General features: G+C 43.2%; 2 protein-coding genes across 4 annotated transcripts in view; one reads left to right on the forward strand and one right to left on the reverse strand.

The window, feature by feature from the left end:
- Positions 1 to 11331, forward strand: part of CSRP2 (cysteine and glycine rich protein 2) — an 18388-nt gene extending 7057 nt beyond the window's left edge. For both annotated transcript variants that reach the window (XM_046646110.1, XM_046646109.1), the window contains exons 2-6: positions 3349 to 3461; positions 6338 to 6506; positions 9520 to 9649; positions 10367 to 10460; positions 11028 to 11331. In XM_046646110.1, coding sequence (XP_046502066.1) covers positions 3350 to 3461; positions 6338 to 6506; positions 9520 to 9649; positions 10367 to 10460; positions 11028 to 11104 — 582 coding nt within the window. In that variant the 5' untranslated portion in view covers position 3349 and the 3' untranslated portion in view covers positions 11105 to 11331. The remainder of the gene's footprint in view (positions 1 to 3348; positions 3462 to 6337; positions 6507 to 9519; positions 9650 to 10366; positions 10461 to 11027) is intronic.
- ZDHHC17 (zinc finger DHHC-type palmitoyltransferase 17) overlaps positions 7 to 21078 on the reverse strand; it is a 109086-nt gene continuing 88014 nt past the window's right edge. The window contains exon 17 of one of the 2 annotated variants that reach the window (XM_046646108.1): positions 7 to 2001. In XM_046646108.1, the coding sequence (XP_046502064.1) occupies positions 1896 to 2001 (106 nt within the window). In that variant the 3' untranslated portion in view covers positions 7 to 1895. Of the gene's footprint in view, positions 2002 to 17740; positions 19109 to 21078 lie in introns of those variants that run through there. The other variant, XM_046646107.1, reaches the window with a different exon arrangement.

Here is a 21078-nt window from a genome sequence, read left to right on the forward strand (position 1 = left end):
CCTCCCTCCCTCCTTCCTTCCCTCCATCCCTTCCTCCCTCCCTCCTTCCCTCTCTCCCTTTTCAGATGTACAGAATAGGAAATAATATAAGAAACACACAGATACCTACTATTCAGCTTAAAAAATAAAACAAATGCAGCTGAAGCTTTCAGAGGATGCTTTTTCTATTTATACTATTTGCCTGGACCACAGAGAGAATTATTCAGAAATTCATAGGAAAGCGTTTAAACTGGATGGAAATAAAAAGTTAATGACTTGGAAATTTTACTTAGAATCCAAAAAAAAGTGACAGAGAAGTAGGACAGTGCCTTGTCTTGATAAGCATAAGATTGAATTGGGAATTGTACAAACAAGTTGAAAATGGAAAGATTCTTTAAAACAATAAAAATTAAATATTTTGATATATGCCAAGTCCTCTGATACATGGTGTGGGGAATACAGAGATGTGGTCCCCACCCTCAAGGGGAGGAAGCTCATAACATAGTAAGAAGCTGAATGCTGTAGAACTTTGATAGGTATTTCCTGAAAAGAGAACACATTCACATTTGGCTGGTGTGGCATATACAATAGAAGTTAAACTTGACTCACGAGAAGTGAATTTAAGTAACCTTCATGAAGCAACGGAAGATATTCTCCCCTTTTTAAAAGTCCACGCTGCTCTTTAATAGAGAATAACATAAAATGATGAGTTCGTTTTTAAAAATTTATTTTTAAATGTAATTCAGAAACAACCCAGGATAGCATCAGCCTTGATGGAAATCTGGCTCCCTGTTGGTGATTGCTGCAAAGTCAGTATGTGTGAAAACTAAGATGCCAGACGGATGTTAAACAGTACACTGTCTAATATGAGAAATGCTGCAGCAGTAACAACATACTGTAAAAGGCAGCTGGGCTACTGACGCTGGGGATCCAATTTTAAGTAGCTGTCATGTCTTTACCTGCAGTCCTGGGTCTGGGTCTTGGTTTCCTCAGTAATCACGAGGGTCCTTCCAGCAGATGTCTGTGGCGTCCGTGAGCATTCCAGAACATGCGTAACTTTGGAGCCATGGGGCAAAATCAGTACCACTAATTGCACTCCAAACCCAAGCCAGTGCAGGCTGCTGGGGTCAAGACTGTGTCAGGTTTCACCGTCAGGCTGAAGGTTCACCGTTGATTTAAACACGGGAGCGCTGGTCTCCAGGGAAGGGAATGAGAGGTTCATGCAACTGCTGAAGGGGAGCGCGCAGAGGTATTCCGTTGTCGCTGGATATCGGTCCATATGGGTGCCTTCACCGTGGCCTGGTAGCACTTCTGGACCCTTGAATTAGTCTGTTCCTGCCTGAATAATGGAAGTGGACGTTTTGCAAGTTGAGACTGACAAGTCAGTGACAACTGGTCGTACCAGCCAGGTCTCTTTGTGTGTGTTTGTTGTTGTTTCGAGGAACAGGAGCTCCATCTCCAGATGACTTACAAAGGGAATTCACTGGCTCACATAAGAGAGGAGTACACGATCAGACGAGGCACGGCTGAACAGCGTCTGAACCTAGTCTCTCCATCCCCGGTTTCCTCTGTGCTGGCTTCATGCTTAGGTTCTTTGCTCACAGCCGCTACACAGCCGCTGGCAACTCCAGCCCCACTTTCGCACAGTTCTGACCAAAGCCCCGGGCCATGAGCCCGTTCCTTAGCAGTCACTGTGGCAGGAGGGGAACACAGGGATCTCAGTGCCACGATGAGTCACATGCCCAGCCCTGGAGTTGGGGGTAGTGTCAGTACTGTCTAAACTAGTGTTTCTCAAACTACTTCTTATTTTTGTTTTAATTTCCAAGTACAGACATTCTCTAACTCAGCTGTGTTCAACAAAATGAGCCCGCTGATCACGCTCTTGATTGTTGTGGCATAAAATTGTATTAAAGTTTCTAGATGCTTACCTGAATTTCATCTGGATTTGGGACCATCAGCAAGAGACCACATGTTGTTAAGTACATTGCTGAACCACATGGACGAAGAAAGATGGTCACTTTCCTGGAAGGAAATCCGGGGAAACTATTACCAGAAGGGGGCGAGAATGCCCTGTGCAGAGAGATGCCCAACACAATGACTAATTCTGTAAATCCATCATTTGGAGAGGCCTCATCTCAGTGTTAGGAAATGGTTGGGTTCTGGATCATCTTCCTGGTGTAGGTGAGAATTTACAGCCCCCTTTTTAGTTTAAGGATTGTGGATTCTTCAGGTTTGAGTTAGTGAGGAGGTCTCAGCTTTCTGGAGAACTGGCTGTCCCCTAGAGAGGCATGTGGCTCGTGCCAGGAGACTGACAGGCCAGGGCTGCAGGCGCCACTTGCCGAAGGGAAGAGTGAAAATAAGGTGGGCAGAAAGGCACACTTTCTCTGTGCTTTTAGACACCAGGCAGACATGACATGCTGTCCTTGCAGGGCAACTTTCTGTCCTGGCCGAGGCCTTTGGGTGTGTTGGCCATTCGGAAGCAGGCATTGTAAACTGGGTCCCTGCAGACGCATTCGTGAGAAGGGGGATTAGAACATGTCAGCCGCACGTCACAGCACGAGAGCTTGGCACTGACACTCGGGCCCCCCACCGCCGCAGGCCCGTTGCCCAGAGGTTATTCTGACATACTCAGCGGCACTGCACTTCGCCGGCACAGGTTCTTGGTAGCATGTTCTGTGTGGACTGACAGGCCCGTCAAAGAAGGAAAGCCACTGTCAGCCGGACTAGGGGACTTTGGGACTAGTGGGGCACAGAAACTGCGGTCACCCCCACCTGGATGGCTGTTTGCTGTGGTGACAGCTGTACGAGTCACAGACACAACTGCTCGGGCTGTAAGCCTGCCTAACTGCAGCCGACAAATATAAAGCCGGCTCTTACAGGGCAGAACGACAGTGTCTTCCTCCCTAGATAGCCAGTCATAGCTTGTACGTGTTCAGCGTTAAGAATTTGGTGGTGGCACGATGAATTAACGTGTAATAAACGCCCCCACGCCACGTCAGTTCCTCGCTGAGTGTAGATAGCACGCGTTAAGATGGTAGTGGGGGCAGTGCGCTCCCTTCTTCATGCCCAGGGGTTCCAGTGGCAGAGTTAGTTCTGTGCCTGGTGGCCTGTACGTTCTAGTGAATGCAGGTCCTTTGTCTTGTAGGGGAAAAAAGCTCGCCTATGACAAGCCAGAGTTTCCTAATGAAAGAGCTGTAATTTGGGAGATGAGAGGAGATTATTTTGGAGGAGGGCAGGCCTTTTCCAGATGTGGTTAGAGCGGTTCGTAAACACAGTCTGCAGCTGCCCCTGGGTTTAAACAGCCTCTGGAGCATCTGTAAGACACCTCATGCGGTGCGGGACAGTCTGACGAAGTCTTTGTTCCTTCAGGATGCCCGTGTGGGGAGGTGGAAACAAGTGTGGGGCCTGCGGACGGACTGTGTACCACGCGGAGGAGGTGCAGTGTGATGGGCGAAGCTTCCACCGCTGCTGCTTTCTGTGCAGTAAGTACCTCCCGGAATTGATGCTGAGAAGCTTCGGTTCACTTCTTGAAGGGAAAAGCTGTGGTGTTGTTAACAAAGATTATTTTAGAAGCACAAGTGGTTTTTGCCTGTCTGTCCCCCTAGACATTGTAAATGCTCAGCCCAGCAGCCAGGGCAGCAGGGGTGACCGGGACACCTGGCCTTCCAGTGTCCCCAGAGCTCTCAGCCTCCACTGGGCCTTTCCTGCACTGACTTCTTCTCACCTCCGTCCCCGCTTCACTCAGAGCTTGGGTCGTTCACAGCCTGGCACCTGCAGTTTCTGGCGTGTCCTGTGGGCCTGGCTGCGGCTTCTGATTGGATGGCCCCTCCTCGCCCCAGCTTGCTTTCTGGCTGGGCTCCTTCTCTGACATCTACTTGCTGTTTCTTACCACACTGTTAGTTGAAATTCAGATGTCTGGAAGCTCATCTTCTCTAGAGGCTCAAATTGTCTTCTCTGGTGGTGAATAATCAGAGTTATTTCTGGTTATTGATATCCTAAATTGGAGGGAAAGGAACTTAGGATATGAAAATCTCATAGAGCAAGTTGGGAATTACTTTGTTTATAGATGGGAAATGATCAGAGTGTCTGATATAGACAGGAAGTAGGACATAAAACAGCACGTGCCCGTATGCTCAAAAGACAGAGTGCCTGATAACAAGAGAAACAGAACAAGAGATGAGCTGTCGCTCTGCCCATTCCCTCTGTGACAACGAAGTGTTCAGTTTTTGTTGTTTTTTTAAAATATTTTTTTTTTTTAAAGATTGGCCCTAACATCTGTCGCCAATCTTTTTTTTTCCTCCTCTTCTCCCCAAAGCCCCTCAGTACATAGTTGCATATTCTAGTTGTGAGTGCCTCTGGTTGTGGCATGTGGGACGCCGCCTCAACATGGCCTGATGAGTGGTGCCATGTCCATGCCCAGGATCCAAGCCGGTGAAACTCTGGGTCGCCAAAGCAGAGCGCACAAACTTAACCGCTCGGCCACAGGACGGCCCCAAAGTCTTCAGTTTTAAAACAGGAGAGTAGCTGCTTCAGAAAGCTCTTCATTAATCACCTGATTCAAATGACAAAATTTTCTTTCGTGCAGGATCTGTCAGATGAGGAACTCACCTGTATGTGCAGACACTTGCTGTATCTATAGTACCGTACAGTGAAAATTACTGTTAGAAACTGCATCTAATAAAACATAAATCACGTCACACTAAGAAATAATCTTCAGGAAAAATTTGTCTCTCAAATTGTAGTTGTCGTTTTCCCTCCCGGCACCAGTCTTCAAGGGGTCAGGGCTTGCCTGCAGCATCACTGCTTCACGGACAACCAGGAGCAGGCCACAGAAGGTCAGTTACAGAGAGCAGAAAGACAGCAGATGCGTGTTTGCTGTGTGCCTCCAGACTTGCCGCCACTTCGCAGATTTGCCTTAACCATTTCTTCTCTTAGAAGTTCCTTTTTTTCCCTTAAGGAATGTATTTTTCTGGCAGGTTTCTAACCAAAAGAGTACGTGAACAAAGAGGAAAGGCAAATACTTTAGAAACTGTTGTGAGTTTCATCTGGGTGAAGCCATGATGGCTAGACCAAAAGTTAGTGTTTACTAAACGTCGGGCTCCTCCTAAGGTCTGTCTCTGCGCACTAAAGCCTTGTAAGGAAGTGGTTCTGAGGGGTCTCCAGGCCTAGACGACTTTGACTGCGGAGGAGGCCAAGGACGCAGGGGCGAGAGTGGCGAGAGGAACATTTTCATATACTTAAACTTGCTTTGCTTAGTACTTATGTGTTTTTCAAAGCTTTTTATATTTATATATATTTATTCTGCCTGCTAAGGGTGTTTGTTCTTCCTCAGCGTGTGGTTTTAGGGTAGCTGTCTGAAGTAGATGCGTCATTCTGAGCCTCAGCAGCATTCTATTCCCCCAGACAATACAAACTTCGTCACCTCCCCCTCCTTTAAACCAGCCGGCTAGCCTTTCCCTGTCCTTCTGTCTGTCCTTCCTCCTTTTGTTTCTCCCCTTTTGAATAAGGGGGAGAATCTCCTTTTCTACTACACTCATCTTGGATTTCCAGCTGCCCCACTGTGCTACCAGTGAGCTCCCTCATAATTTCTTTTTTTCTCAAGCTTAATTGAAGTTTTATAAAGTGAAATAATGTCTGGATAGAACATGAGGACATCTGGCAGTTTTATGAAGTGGGATACGTGGAAATGGGGCAAGAACTCCATCAAGAATGAATGTGTTCTCCTTTGGGACGGAAGAGGAAACACATGCAGACTGTAAAGCGCTTGCCGTTTTCCAGCGCACTCAGCGCTGCGGGGGAAGCGGGCCGAGATGAGAGAAATGCTGTTTCCCTTCTAGACTAGTGATGCAACCTCAACTTCTGGATTGCAAACTGTTTTTGTCCCAGGGGGTCCTTTCTGGGCACGAGGGTCTAAAGAGGCAGCTGCCCCAAGGTGCACTCGGCTCCCTTTGCTCTGTCTTAGGTTGTGATCCAACAGTCCTTGGATGAAGATGCTGAAAAGGTGGTGTTGAGGGTTGGGAGCACAGTGTTCCTTTTATACATGTCATTATTGCCATCTCTGAAATTGGCTCCCTCCTGCCCGAGAGGCAACCCATATTCAATGTGTGAGGCTTCAGGATGTTAACGTTCCGAGATATTTCTGAAACAACTGTCATATCCATAGAGGAAGGCAAATCGCCATCCAGTGTGGCTGAGCCTCCAGATGCTGTCCCCTGGCTATTGGGAAGCCTCAGAATAAACAAGGAATGTTAGCGAGCCTGTGCCTTTACCACTTGTGGACCATGTGTCAGCGCTGCCATTGTTCTAAGGAAAAAGGCATCTTTGACACACTTTTAAAGTCTAGCTTTTCCCCCCTCAGTGGTTTGCAGGAAAAATTTAGATAGCACCACAGTGGCAATTCATGATGAAGAGATCTACTGCAAATCCTGCTACGGGAAGAAGTATGGGCCCAAAGGCTATGGGTACGGCCAGGGCGCGGGCACGCTCAACATGGACCGTGGCGAGAGGCTGGGCATCAAGCCAGAGAGGTGAGTGAGCACTGTGTCACCCTAGAAATGAGTTATAACAATTCATGTGCTTGGGGAACAGGGATCTGGGAGTTTCCGGATTTATAGCTTAAATTAAGTAAATGACTAATTTTCTAGTGTAAATTAGTGACTATTCTTTAAGCTCGAAATACTGAGTTTTGGACCTGACACAGTTCTTACTGACTTTTCCAGTGGTTCCTAATCCTGCTTTTAGAGCATTCTAAGGTGTGTCAGGGGGTCATGATGTTCCCAAAAGAGGTCTGAATTTACTTCATTTCACAGCACCTTGGGGACCAGACGCCAGGAGCTCAAAGGATAGAGCAGTGTGGCATCTGAGTCACGAGATGCGTGTCTCATGAGCAATTGAGCAGTCAATGAAAATTCCTGTCACTCCTTCCTCGTAAGACTATTTCCTCATCAAGAAATTGCTTTTCTATAACTTAAAAATTGAAATGATTTTCTGTTTTTGATTCTTTGAAAGATTAGTGTTAAACTTTAAAGCTTTCAGTAGCAAAGTGCTAAGTTTGCTAAACTTCTCTTAGTATTTCAGGCTCAGGCTATGTAATTTCTTCATTTGGAATTTCCTCTTAATCCCTATTTTTGGCCCAGTAATTCCCCCACGTGAACTCACATTTTTCACATCCATTTTATATTGAAGATGTCAAAATTGGTGTAATACCCCAAGAAGATGGCCATTGGATAAGACCATTAACGGTGTCCTTACTGTGGGCTGGACGCCAGGCTGGACTAATAACACGTGTTCACTCGTGGACTGCTTGCAACAACCCTGAAGGCAGGGCTTCCCGTCTTACTCAAGAGCAGATTGAGACAATGAGAATTCAGTGATTTGCCTAAAATCGTACTGCTAGTTAATTGTAGAGCCTGGAACTTAACCTAGTGTAACCCCAAAGCTTGCACTCTTAAAACATGATGCATAAGGTATGCCTGAAATAATGATTATTGAGTGCCTACTGTCTGCCGACCGTCTGTGCTCATCGTAGATGATCCTCACAGTAACTGTTAGAGTTCAGATACTTGGCCCCTATCATGTAGATGGGACACTCAGGGTCAGGTCACACAGGTAAGCAGCAGAGCCAGGATTGGAGCTTGTGTCCGTTTGGCTCCCAAACCTGTCCTCTCTCCATGGCACTGGGGCCACCTCTCTGTTCCTCGGTTTCCCCCCTGGTTCCAAGCCCTGGCGCCTTGTAGCAGTTGTACAGGGCCAGCTCACTCCTGGTGCGTGCCGTCACCTGCAGGAGCCCAGCTTCCCTTTGTCTTTGTTAGAGTTCATTGTTCTTGCTCTGCTCTCCTTTTCTGAGTTATTAAAACTCATTCTTGTTTCCCAAGATTTCACTGGGAATAAAACCTCTTTCCTCCTGCTTGCCCACCCTCTCTAGGCATTGGCGAGCCCTCTGTGCTGGCCTGACTCGCTCTGTGCCTTGAACTCTTCCTCTTCTTAGCCTGGCCACAGGCTGCCTTCCTTCAGGACCAGGTAGAGGGACTTCCTTTTCCAAGACGCCTTTTTTAAAGACTGCACTCAGGGACACCTGTGGTCTGGGCCATGCTGGTGGCATGTGGTAATTGTAACAGCTTTGGGGACCAAACATCTTCCCGAGGATCTCCTGGAGAGGCGGCAGAGCGGGCAGAACTGCCACTGAGGCCAGCCTGCACTGTTCACCAATTCAGCAACCTCTAGCCCCTCAGGCAGTTACCTAATACCTAAGCCCCCAGTTCTTTATCTGTAATCCGAGGTAACCAGTAGCGATAGCCTACAACGTTGTGAGAATGCAGGGGAAAGAGAATCTCTGTGAGGTTCTTGTTAACATGATCGGCAGATGTGGAAATTTTTCTCGGGAAACTCATAAATGCAAGTATTGGCTATCCTTCTGAACAGCGTTTAAAATCACTTTTGGAAGTAGGCACATACAGTAGGTTGTGGAGATGATTTGTAATATGCTACATTAGGAACAGAAAAACCAATACTGTGAATTAGTACTTGAATTGGTATTTGTTGCTTAGAATAAAATTTCCAGTGGCCACCCCAAACACGGTTCATGAAATGCCTTGTATTAAATAGCTTGGGTGGAGGCACAGAAGACTGTTAAATGACCCAAAAGTGGCTAAAGTGGAGATGAAGATACTGAAGACACGATTGGAGAGTTTGAAGAAACTGTTTTATGAAACGGCAGTATTTCTAATTAACATTTTATTTTAAGTGTGTGTGTAACTTCATAAAATGGAACTTAGAAAACGTTTGTTCCCATAGGAGAACTGACCTGGGCACCACCTTCTGCTTGCCCACTGGTTAGATCTTAGCTGCTCTACAAACTTACAAGGTTCTAGAAGGGTCTCTAAATCTTCCCAAAGCCCAGAATGGTGTTCTGCATAGTAGGTGCGCCTGCATCTTGACTGGAAAAAATTAGAGCAAGGAAAATATGGATTACCGGGTGACCTGTAAATAATGACAAAAATACCACTCTACCCAGAGAAAAAGTAAAAATAGATCACATAGGAATAGGCAGATTTTCTAAAATATTCCGTGCAGAAAATAATTTTTCAGTTTCCCCTATTTGAGACATACTAAGAAATTAAGTATCTGTAAAACATACTTAACTTTCTTACTTATAGACTACTTACTTATAGGACCCATTTGCAGAAACTTAACTGCTAAGTTAATGATTTTTCAATCTTACGTGACATGAAAGGCTAGATGCAATTCTAGTGGTACTAATATATGAGTCTGGGGTAAAAATACGTGCTACGGTAGGTTTTTATAAAGCACAGAATAATTGTTGAGTGCAGAGGCTAGCACTGGGGAGCAGGTGAATTTCGATGAGTTTACACTCGGGGACAGAAGTGTTAAGTCTGGGGCCTTGTCTGTCTGTCTGTACTAATAATGAGCCCATAAATAGGTTCAAGTAATAACTGACCAGCACCTGAGACTCGTGCTGCCTTGTGGACTTAGACGGGCCCTTTGGAGAATCTTGCCTAATATTTTCCCCCTTTCCACAAGTGTTCAACCTCACAGGCCTACAACAAATCCAAACACTTCTAAATTTGCTCAGAAATACGGAGGCGCTGAGAAGTGCTCCAGGTGTGGCGATTCCGTGTATGCTGCCGAGAAGATCATTGGAGCTGGAAAGGTACGGTGCCGTTTTGAGTTAATGACAGTGAAAGACTACTCTCCACGCCCTTTCTCCTCCCCTGAACCCGCCACATCCCACGCAGGCACCCGGTCTGATAAATAATGCCTTGGATTAAACTTTTTTAAATCAAATTTCCATCTGAATCATTAATTTTTTGAGGTGATGCCCTTATTTGACAGATCACATCTATGTTTAAAAGAAACTTGTTTTCAAGGGGGGTGCTCCCGAAGGTTCTTAACTAAAAAGGCCGGACTGTTAACAAATTGGGACCCTGCAGTTTTATTCAGTGTAATGAAGAAAAGCAGCGAACCAGAGTCAGGACCCCTGATGCTAATGCGGTGTGTGGATTTGGAAATGTTACATAAGCACATCGCCTCTTGAGCTGCAGTGTTCTCAGGCTTCAAAGGGGCGCACAGGCCTGCGGCCAGGTCCGAGACTGCACCCAGGGAAACGCCCTCAGGCACAGCTCCCAGCCCTTGTCTTCCATGAAGGAAGTCCGAACCCAGCCGTTTTGTGGCTGACCAAGAATGTAGACACTGGACAGGTCCAGTTCCAGCCTGCTAGTGGGCTTTGGACCATGGCACCCAGGCACTTGCTTTGGGTGGATCTTTCTGAGCCCCTTCCTGCCACAGCATCAGCATCAGCATCGGCATCAGCATCTAAATTGTGCTCCAGGAAACCGGCCTCTCAACCTTACTCTTCTGTCCGTTCCAGCCCTGGCACAAAAACTGCTTCCGATGTGCCAAGTGTGGGAAGAGTCTTGAATCAACAACTCTGACTGAGAAAGAAGGTGAAATCTATTGTAAAGGTAAAATTAATTTCAGTTATCGCTATCCATGTGAATAGCCCACACTGGCTATTGGTTAGAACAAAAGAGTACTCTGCGGATGGGGGAAAGAGGGGGATAGTGTCTCTGGCTATTTGAAAAGAAAAGATCTAGAGATGCTTTCAGATGACGGAAGCACAGAACAATTTTAAATGATACAGTTAAGTTCCTGATCATTTAAAACTCCCCTGCAAATAAAAGCAAACGGAAAACCTCACCACAGTCTTCTTTCAACTTCATGTTTTAAGCAAAGCCTGTGAGGATGTGCTTTCTATGTACGAGTAGAGAAGGTAGTAGACAAATATGTAATTTGCCGGCCTGCCTTCTATGCCGGGCATGCAGTGGGACCGAGACTACCCACTGTGGAACCAGGATGCCTCACTTGGCCCTGGCAGCTGTAAGATATTTGCTACCTGGCACATCTTATGCAAGGCGAACTTTTTTGGGCATAGCCAACAGTTTTTTACGTTATGGGGTCTGATGTGTGGGTCTTAAGCAATGCTAGCAAAGCTTAATGGACTGGTACTCACTCTCCCTTTTCTTTTGTAGGATGCTATGCAAAGAACTTCGGGCCCAAGGGATTCGGCTACGGCCAGGGAGCAGGAGCCCTTGTTCACGCTCAGTAAAGGTGTGACCCCAGAGCCGGGTCCCACACAGAGGATCTCTACGTCTCTAGGCACAGATAACCCAGCACTAAACTACTGTGAACCTCTGCGGGCACTGAAGTACTGTGTCTCGCCCTGTCCTGGGACAGGCTGGCTGACGCGTAGGAAGAGCACTGTATCCTTCTGCTTTATTCATCAGCATTTTCGAGAACCATTTCTTTTACATTTTAAATAAAACTGCAGCTTGACTGGGGTGTTCACTGTCTTTCAGTTACCTGCATGTTACTAGATAGAGTGCACCCCGTTGCACAGTTGGCACACTAGGTTCACGTTTGCGGTATAGCTGTTGGAAAAGATCTCTCTCTTTAAACTGGCAAGTGTGACTCGAGAGTGCGGGCCGCAGGCCGCAGCGTTCAGGCTCCCAGAGCTGGCGTTCAGCAGGGCCATGTCTCCTGCCTGCTCCTCTCGCTTGGTGGTTACTTGTCTCCCTTTGGGAGCAGTTTCCTAAAGCATAGCTCCTAGACAACGTGCATTACAAGCACCTGGGAGCATTAAAAGGCAGATTCCTGGGCTCCACTCAGCCCCACAGAAGCAGAGTCTCTAGGGGCAGGGTCCCAGAAGCTGTTTCAACAAGCTCATCAGAAAGGCACACTGACCCAGGGTGGGCACACCGTAAACCCAAGCGCTTAAAAATTCCTTTCTCTGTACCTACAGATCATTACCAACAGCCACCTACAGACCACGGCGGAACGTGAGGCTGAATGTGACTTTTTTAGACTCTCCACTCTAATCTGATAGGCGGTGATTTACTAAATCTGGAAACGGGTGCTTTTCTCACATCTCACTTCTATATCAGTAGCAAAGAACGTTGCGCTGTCCTGGCACATTCAGTGGGCTCAGGGAGAAAAGGAGCACTAGACGATAAGGAGTATCTGCTTTATTGTCCTAGAAACTTCTAGTTCTTTACCAAAGACTCATCCAACCCTTTATTTTTCAGGGGTAGGGTGTGAAATTGGCCTGTCATGTGTATCGATCTGTGAACAAACCATCTTTTACAAAGCCTGTTTCAACATACTATATTGCTTATTTTGAAAAGCTAACGGGGGTGTGTTATGTATGACATCAAAAAAATAAGCAGAAACTTAGGAAGATTGAGCGAGGGTATACCAGGTGAAAGAAGTCATGCTTGCTGACATCCCAGCCTTGAGCACTTCACCTATTCTGTAAGGCATACCGCTTCCATTGTGGGAGAGGGGAGGGCCTTTTTGTTAAGAAGGCTGGGGAAATTATTCACCAATAAAGGAGAAAGGTTGAATTGAAGAGTTATGGAGTAACTTCTAATTCTATATGTGGTAGTTTTAAAACATGCCTACAAGTTCTTTGACAGTCCCATCAAAAGAGTAATTCCCCTCCCTTTGAATAAAGGTCAACCTTGGTGACTTTTTTTTTTTTTTGGTGAGGAAGCTTGGCCCTGAGCTAACATCTGTTGCCAACCTTCCTCTTTTTGCTTGAGGAAGAATGTCCCTGAGCTACTATCTCTGCCCATCTTCCTCTATTTTCTATGTGGGACGCTGCCACAATGTGGCTTGACCAGCAGTGTGTAGGTCCGCACTCCCAAGTGTGACCCCTGGGCCACTGAACTGGAGCACACAAACTTAACCACTACATTTCAACCACTGGGCCGGCCCCTTGGTGACTCATTTTGAACTAACAGAATATGATGGACAGGAATAGGTTAGAAAAGACAACACAGCTTTTGCCTGCCTCTTTCTCTTGGCATGCTCACTCCTGGAACTCGGCCGCTGTGTTTTGAGGAAACCCTGACGACATGGGGAGGTCACATGTAGGTGTTACAGCCATACCCCAGCTGAGGTCTCGCCCATCGGCCATGTGAGCGCGGCTTCAGGTCCTCCAGTCCCCAGCTTCTCGACCACCCAGCTGACACCCAGTGGAGCAAAGGGAGCTATTCCTCTTGAGTCCTGACCAAATGGCAGGTCTGTGAACAAAAATACTGCTTTAAGCCACTAACTGTTGGGGTGGGGTGGTAGGCTGCTATAGATAACCAGAATGTTCTATAGATATTAAACTTCCCCACACAGAGCCAGCATTTCCCACACCGACTGCATTTCCCAAATTGTATTGGAAATGCTAGTTCCTATCTGAGAAAAAGACAGTGAAGTTGCCAGGTGCGTGATAATTTGAGATTTTTGCCCGATAAACAGTTTAGACAGCCATTCAAAATTAAAATCATCCTTAAATTGGGAGCTGTGGCAAACAGCTGCTCCAAAACTGTGACCTTAGCTTCCAGAGGTTCCAAGAGGGGAAAAGGGGACTTGGCTTTGGGCAGAACTCACTCTTTCGGTGAGGAATCACGTCATCATGTGGTCGTAAGTTGACGGGGTGGCCTCAAAGTAATCCAAATGCGATATTAAGGTGCTGCATGGGAAATAAAGTGTTATTTTAAAATGACCCATCTGGGATATTTTCAGCCCCTTGTGGTGGGGTGGTATATTTCTAGAGGACTGCCGGCAATTCTGATGGCGGAAAGTCAGGATCCGTTGGGCGTGGGGAGTGCTGCAGCCAGCGGTCTGCATGTCTGCGTCCCTGTAGGTGCACGGTGCACACTCGCACGTGGAAGGCCTCAAGATCCTGTCGAGAAGCCTGTCTGAACTTGAAGAAAGCCTTACACTGACAGTTGTCCACGGACCCAGTGACATCTTAAGGAACACTGGGAAATGTTGGTCAGGACTTGGTTCTCAAACTTTTTGACCCCTTTCCAATTCTTAAATTACTGAGGACCCTAAAGAGCTTTTGTTTATGACAGTTATATCTACCAATATTTTCCAGACTAGAAATTGAACAAAATTTTTAAAAAATATATTAACTCAGACTTCCACTTACAGCCAAATGGACATAACAGGGACCAGATTTACTCTCACTTCAAACAACCAAAAACACAGACAAATTACATTAAAAAAATATGGTTTTCAGGACACTGGACAGGAGGCACCCAAGAACAGTTACGGGGAAAATGCCATCTGTCTTAGGGTTAGCACAGCTTACTGCTTCGAGAGTTTCCAGTTTACCGTGCAAGGAGGGAGAACACGGGTGGAGCTGGAAGGCATCTAGAGGGACAAGGTGGCGAGAGTTCGAGGAGCTGGAGAGAGCTGCACAAGAAACGAAACACACAGAGCACTGCTCAACCCCTACCTCGCAAGTCTTCAGCTGAGTTCTGACAGCACGTGCGTGTCAGGTAACTACCCAAGACCATGGACAAAGCCATGTGACAGACTTAAAGGGAACGCTGTCTGGTGCTCCTACAGAGCCAGGAAGAGCGCCTGTTCCCACCAGTAGGAAATGATTCCTGGGGCTTTGGATGGAGCACACAGGTCTCGCTTCAGTAACGAGGAATAATTAGCTCTAAACTGAACACTGCTCCGGTCCTAACAAATTGTGTTTTAACAGCAGAGCCTAAAAGGTCAGTTTCCAAATAACTGCATCCCACAACAGAGCATTTTTTATAGGAATACAAAAATAGCCAGAACTCAATTCAGAGTGTGGCACCCTATCCAAAGTGACCAGGCACGGAAAGCAGCAGGCAAATCTGACCCATGATGAGGGAGAAAAGTCTACCAAATCCGACCCAGACCTGACACAGATGTGGAAATCAGCAGGTAGGTATTCAAACAATTAATTACAATTGTACTCCATATTTTCAAAAAGTTAAGTAGAGATCCAGGACATAGGAAAATTGTCCAAATCAAATACTGTAGGTGAAACCTATGATGTGGGAGATGAAAAATACACTGAATGGTATTAACGACAGACTAGACATACAGAAAAAATTTAAGTGAACTTGACAAAAAAACTATCCAAAATAAACACTGGAAAAAAGAGAACTTAAAAAATGAATTGATCAGTGAGCTGTAGGACAATCTCAAGCAGCCTAATAAATGTGTACCTGGAGTTTCCAGAAAGGGGACAGGAAAAGTATTTGAAGAAATGATGACTGAGAAATGCCCCAATTTGATGAAGACAGTAAACCTGCAGATCTCAGCAGCGGCAGCAGCAGTGAGCCTTCCGATGCTTTGACTGGAAACGGTCCCTCTCTGAGCCCTGGAAACTCTGCTGTCTGTCAAGTATTTGTCAATCCACGTAAGTGTCTGATGACAGATTTCTAGTAAAATTTATCTGAGCAAAACATTCAAACTCCAATTCAAAGGCAACAAGGGTTTTCTAAGAGACACATCCAGTTTCCTTGAGTTTGTGACTTAGCTGATCTGGAAGAAGGGACATCTGAGTGTTCCACTTGGAATTACAAATTTTTCTATTTTAAAAGTCACATAAGAAGAACTTTATGAAATGAAAGGTGTGCTTTCTGACAGAAGCTATGATTTCTTGTCCTGGTATGTACCACTTGTTTCCAGTTACCTCTGTAACGACACTCTTAGACCCCGACACCCACATCATAGGTAGTCTTCCAATCTGGGCAGGACCAGGGGATCCAGACAGTCGACACGGCGGAGGAGACAGGCACCTTACCGGGATGGAAACTGATGGCCTGCTGTGGAGTTGCCTTGATTTTATAAACTGGTTCAAAATATTGTTACTCGAGCTCTACATAGCTCTGGAGGGATTACTTTCAATATTATAATAATGAAATGAGTCTTAGTCCAATCTGAAAACATTCATTACCACTGGGTTCTCAGTTGAACCACAGACCATCATGTGAACAACAGGAAAGGGTTCCTTCATGATTTCTGCTTTTAAAAGTCCCAAATAAACATGCTTTCTTTGTCACGCATAGCTTCTCAAGTAAATGAGATCAATGCTTGGTAGGTTTCCTTTTGCCATATTTCACTACAGTGCCTTTAGACATACATATATTTAAAACCTGGAGATTCACATAGTCCCTGAGGATCCTAATTAACTCCATGGAATGCAAAATTCTTAAAGAAAAATGTATTCTCTTTATTAAAAAAAATTAGTTACATACATACATACAGAACTGGAGTTTTTTCCAGAATACTCCTACCACGTTTTACTTTTGCCAATTTCTACCGTCTTGTGACCTGAATCCTAGTGACCCAGATAGAAATATATAGAAAAATCTTTTCATATCATAGGTACCACAACCAGTGTCTCATCAATTTCTTGAAGTGAACTGAGTAAAATAACAAACAAGCACACATTTAAGAGTCAATATTTATTCTGATTAATATTTTACAAAATTTTGACATTTAATTTATGTAAGGAGAGCTAATTTATTAAACACTTTACAGGTTTTTCTTTCCACAGAGTAACACGGTAAGTAGCAAAATAATACTTGGCACAGTTATAAATAAAATATAAAAGTATCCATAGCTTAAGTATAATGATACTGTTTTACGCCTATTAATATTTCAAATAAATTGCTGGGAACAAGAAAAATATGAAGAAAAAAACTCCAAAGAAATAATTCATGTTCAGAGCTGAGAAAGAAGTTCCTATTTGCTGAAAGTATCCAATTAAGCTGAACAGAACTATTCCCCAAAGGGTCACCTTCATACACAACTTTAGAACTGGATTAAGCTGGTGCCACACGCAAGACCTACACAATAATTACACAGACGGTACACTGCTGCATAGTTGGCTCCTGACTATCCGACCGTTTTCGCATCACAGATCTCACTGGTACTCTGAGACGGTTAGTAGTAAAGCAGTAACGTTGCAAATATTTTCCATGTAATTATACATCTAGAGTTTTTTTCTATTTAACTGAAAGACACCTCTTTTGCACTGAAAAGAATATTGTACCACAAAGAAAGAACATGGTAACAACACTCTCACCCAGACTCTGAGAAAACCACCATTGTATTTGACTGTTAAAAAACGTATTAAAAATTGCAACTGAGTCTTCATGTGAAGTGGCTCAAAATACAAAAAATTAAAACAAATTCTAGCCTTTTATAAATAATTTTGAATTTAAAAATTATCTAAAATTTCCCCCAATTAGTAGTCAAAACTAGCAGAGACATTTGTAAAGTTAACCAATTTTTCACATTCTATGACAAAATGGCACAATGCTATTGCCATCCCACACCCATCTCTTCCCTTTTCAAAAATAAAGTACGTATGCCAATTTTCTAATATTAAAACACTCACATACACTAAGGGTAATCTTTTTGATGTGTGACTTATGGTCAAAGAAACTACTATATAAAAATGGTACTTGGAAATACTGAACATCAACTATATACATTTCACTGCTCCTCTCACTAAGGCAAGGGGCGAGTACACCACTAGATTGCTTTAAGACCTGTAATCTGCATTTTACAGGGAATACTAATTTTACCAAGCATCAGACATGCAGTGAACTTGCAGATTATAATGCCTATTAACAGCGATATTGAACATCACTAGAAGCTCATTAGTTATCTCCCTTTTCTTTTTGGTTGGATAAAATGAAATGAGCAGCTTTAAATACACTAACACATACACAAAGAGAAAACTATTTGATAAATTATTTATATACAGATACACAATCTTTACACGGGTCTAGGATCTGCCATCTGACCCCCTTCCCCCCCCCCCCCAGCCCAGCCCCTCTCAGGTTTCCCACAGGTTGCTCGAACCACAGTTTGCTACAGCACTTAAGAGGACTAAGCCAAGTCTCACTCTGTAAACAGTATTTATGGAAGCAGTGACTAACAGTTCACCATGAGAATATGGAAATGCTGCAACAAAAATTGATCAGTGCATCACGGTGAACAGGAAGAAAACCTTTCTGAAATTATTTCAGACAGCATTAACACATTTCAAAACATTCAATATTGGGAACATTGAAATAATCTTGGGGATTAAGTTCTGATAGGTCATTTTTTTAAAACCAGAATATACCATTAGCTTTTCCTTTAGTCACATGTGCTATGTACAGAAATCATGCTCCATCTTTAGCTAAACTCCATTATTTTGCCCACAAGTCATTTTGCAGCTCAGAATTTAAAAAGTATATCCATTTATCTCCATTACTGAGAATTTTGCATTACTTGTTCTGCCTTTTCTTGAAAATGCCTCAACTCTTAAAAATTGGACCGTCTGCACATGACATTAAATTCTAATTTAGGCTTTACTGGATAGTATGTGCTAGTATACATTCTATGAGGTGTATCATGCACTTAGTAGGGCTTTAAGTTTGAACAAAATAACATGACTTACTCATGCAAGTGCTTTATTATCAGACCATAAAACCTCAGAGCAAGGTTGCTATAAATTATTTCACTGAACTAGAAATATATCAGCATTGCAACAGCTGATAGCAATAAATATTGTTAGCACTTTTTTTGTGAACATTATTTTCTTGTACCTTTGAAGACATGTTATAGGAGATCCCTAATAAAACCACATGATTTTCACCACAGTATTTACATGTACATTCTGAAATGTACATAATACTAGTCTGAATCAATTTAAGACAACTCTCCTGAAATTAAATGCAATACTATTAGTACATTGCATCATAAAATTTAGCTGTATACCATTAATTTAGTTTTACTAGAATCGAACATTTCTGATCAGTATACCATGTCTGTCAACAGAATAAGTTCACTCTTCTTTTTGTGAAAAATGTTATGAGAAAACCAAAAAGTTGAGTATGTTATAATTCCCACATTAAGAACCATTAAAATTCTTTGTAAGATCTTTATTCTTCCCAGAAGTGGCAGTGTGTTCTGTCCATGTTTACTTTTGTTAATAAAAGTGTTGAAAAAAAGACTGTAAAATTCACTGTTAGCCCTACATATAGCATGCTATTATTCAAAGGATGTGGATTCGAGCGTGAGAGAGACACAGACAGACACGATTTTCAGGCACCACTCAGCAATATGCTTCATAAGGTAAAGATGCTGCTACACGAGCTGGTACCCAGATCCTGATATTTGGTCATATTCTATTGTATACTGCCTGGTCCAGTCCACGATAACAGGACGAAAGAGGCCACAGCATCGAAACTCAAAGAAGTCTATAATATTCCTTACACATCCATGGCTAAAAACCCCCCACAAAAAAGGAAAGGAAAGGAAAAAGTCTGTTAGTATAATGATTTAATATGAGTTTAATATAATTTTGGTGTTAAATATATTATTTTCTAAACTTAAAAACTCAGGTTACTTGCTGGAAAGAACTTGTTTATAACTCTACAAACTATATATGCATTCATATTTCTTCACAGCTCTGCCAACACTGATTTGTCTTTTGCTAATTTAATGGGTTACACAATTATATTTAAAGTTATTTAAATGTGCATTCCTTTCATTGCTGAGTCATGGACAATTTTTGATAAGAACCTTTCCTTGATTGGTAGCTCTTTGGTAAGGAGACAAACTACATCCAAAATTGAGAAAGTAGAAGACAAAATAATTACAAATAGCATGAATTTGGCAGTGTACCAAACAGTAACAATTTAAAACAAGAAATGTCAAGGAAAAAGTTCACGGAATTTTAGGACTTCAAGAACAAGTGTGGAAAAGCAGTCAGTTTGCCAGCTTATGTAATTATTGTGCCTCCTGGGGGAAATAATACTACCCAGTTGACTCTTACTTTTGCTCTTATTTAAAGGTTTGCTTGCTTTCTAGAAGCATGTAATTATTAACAGCACTGCAAAAGCTTGAAGGTATTAGGCAAGGAGCTCGAGTAAAACTCCCAGTTTTAACTATTTCATATAATTAAACAGTACTACTGTTTCTAAGCAGCAAGCTGCATGCAAACTTTAAATATATATATATATATAAAGAATAGGACAGTCTCTTCAATAAATTGTGTTGGGGAAACTGGACAGCCACATGCAAAAGAATGAAACTGGACCACTATCTTACACCATGCACAAAAATTAACTCAAAATGGATTAAAGGCTTGAATGTAAGACCTGAAACCATACAACTCCTAGAAGAAAAAACATGTGGTAAGCTTTTTGACATTGGTCTTAGTATCTTTTTGAATCTGACACCAAAAGCAAAGGCAACAAAAACAAAAATAAGCAAGTGCGACTACATCAGACTAAAAACCTTCTACACAGCAGAGAAAACCATGAACAAAATGAGAAGGCAACCCACTGAATGGGGAAACTATCTGAAAATCATTTATCTGATAAGAGTTAACATCCAAAATATACGAAGAACTCATACAACTCAATATCAAAAAAACAAACAATCTGATTAAAAAATGGGCAAAAGATGGAATAAACAATTTTCCAAAGACATACAGATGGCCAACAGGTACATGAAAAGGTAGTCAACATCACTAATCATCCGAGAAACGCAAATCAAAACCACAATGAGATATCACCTCACACTTGTTAGAATGACTATTATAAAAAATACAAGAAATAACAAGTGTTGGCAAGGATGTGGAGAAAAGGGAACCCTTGTACACTGTTGGTGGGAATTTAAATTGGTGCAGTCACTATGGAAAATAGTATGGAGATTCCTCAAAAAATTAAAAATAGAACCACCATATGATCCAGCAATCCCACTTATGGTTATTTATCCAAAGAAAATGAAAACACTAACTCAAAAAGATATATGCACCCCTAAGTTCATTGCAGCATTACTTACAACAGCCAAGATATGGAAACAACCTCAGTATCCATCGATGGATGAACGGATCAAAATATGTATGTGTGTATACACACACACACACACACACACACACACACACACACACACACATGCATACACACAATGGAATATTATTCAGCCATAAAAAAGAAGGAAATCTTGCCATTTGTGACAACATGAACAGACACTGGGGCGTTACACTAAGTGAAATAAGTCAGACAAAGAAAGATAAACACCATATGAACTCATTTACATGTGGAATCTAAAAAAGAAACAAGCAAAGGAATGACAACCAAGCTCATAGATACAGAGAACAGACTGGTGACTGCCAGAGGTGGGAGGTAGGTGAAGCAGCTGAAGGGGGTCAAAAGGCAAAAACTTCCAGTTATAAAATAAATAAGT

The sequence above is a fragment of the Equus quagga genome, chromosome 19, assembly GCF_021613505.1.
Source record: "Equus quagga isolate Etosha38 chromosome 19, UCLA_HA_Equagga_1.0, whole genome shotgun sequence".
In the NCBI taxonomy this organism is placed as follows: Eukaryota; Metazoa; Chordata; class Mammalia; order Perissodactyla; family Equidae; genus Equus; species Equus quagga.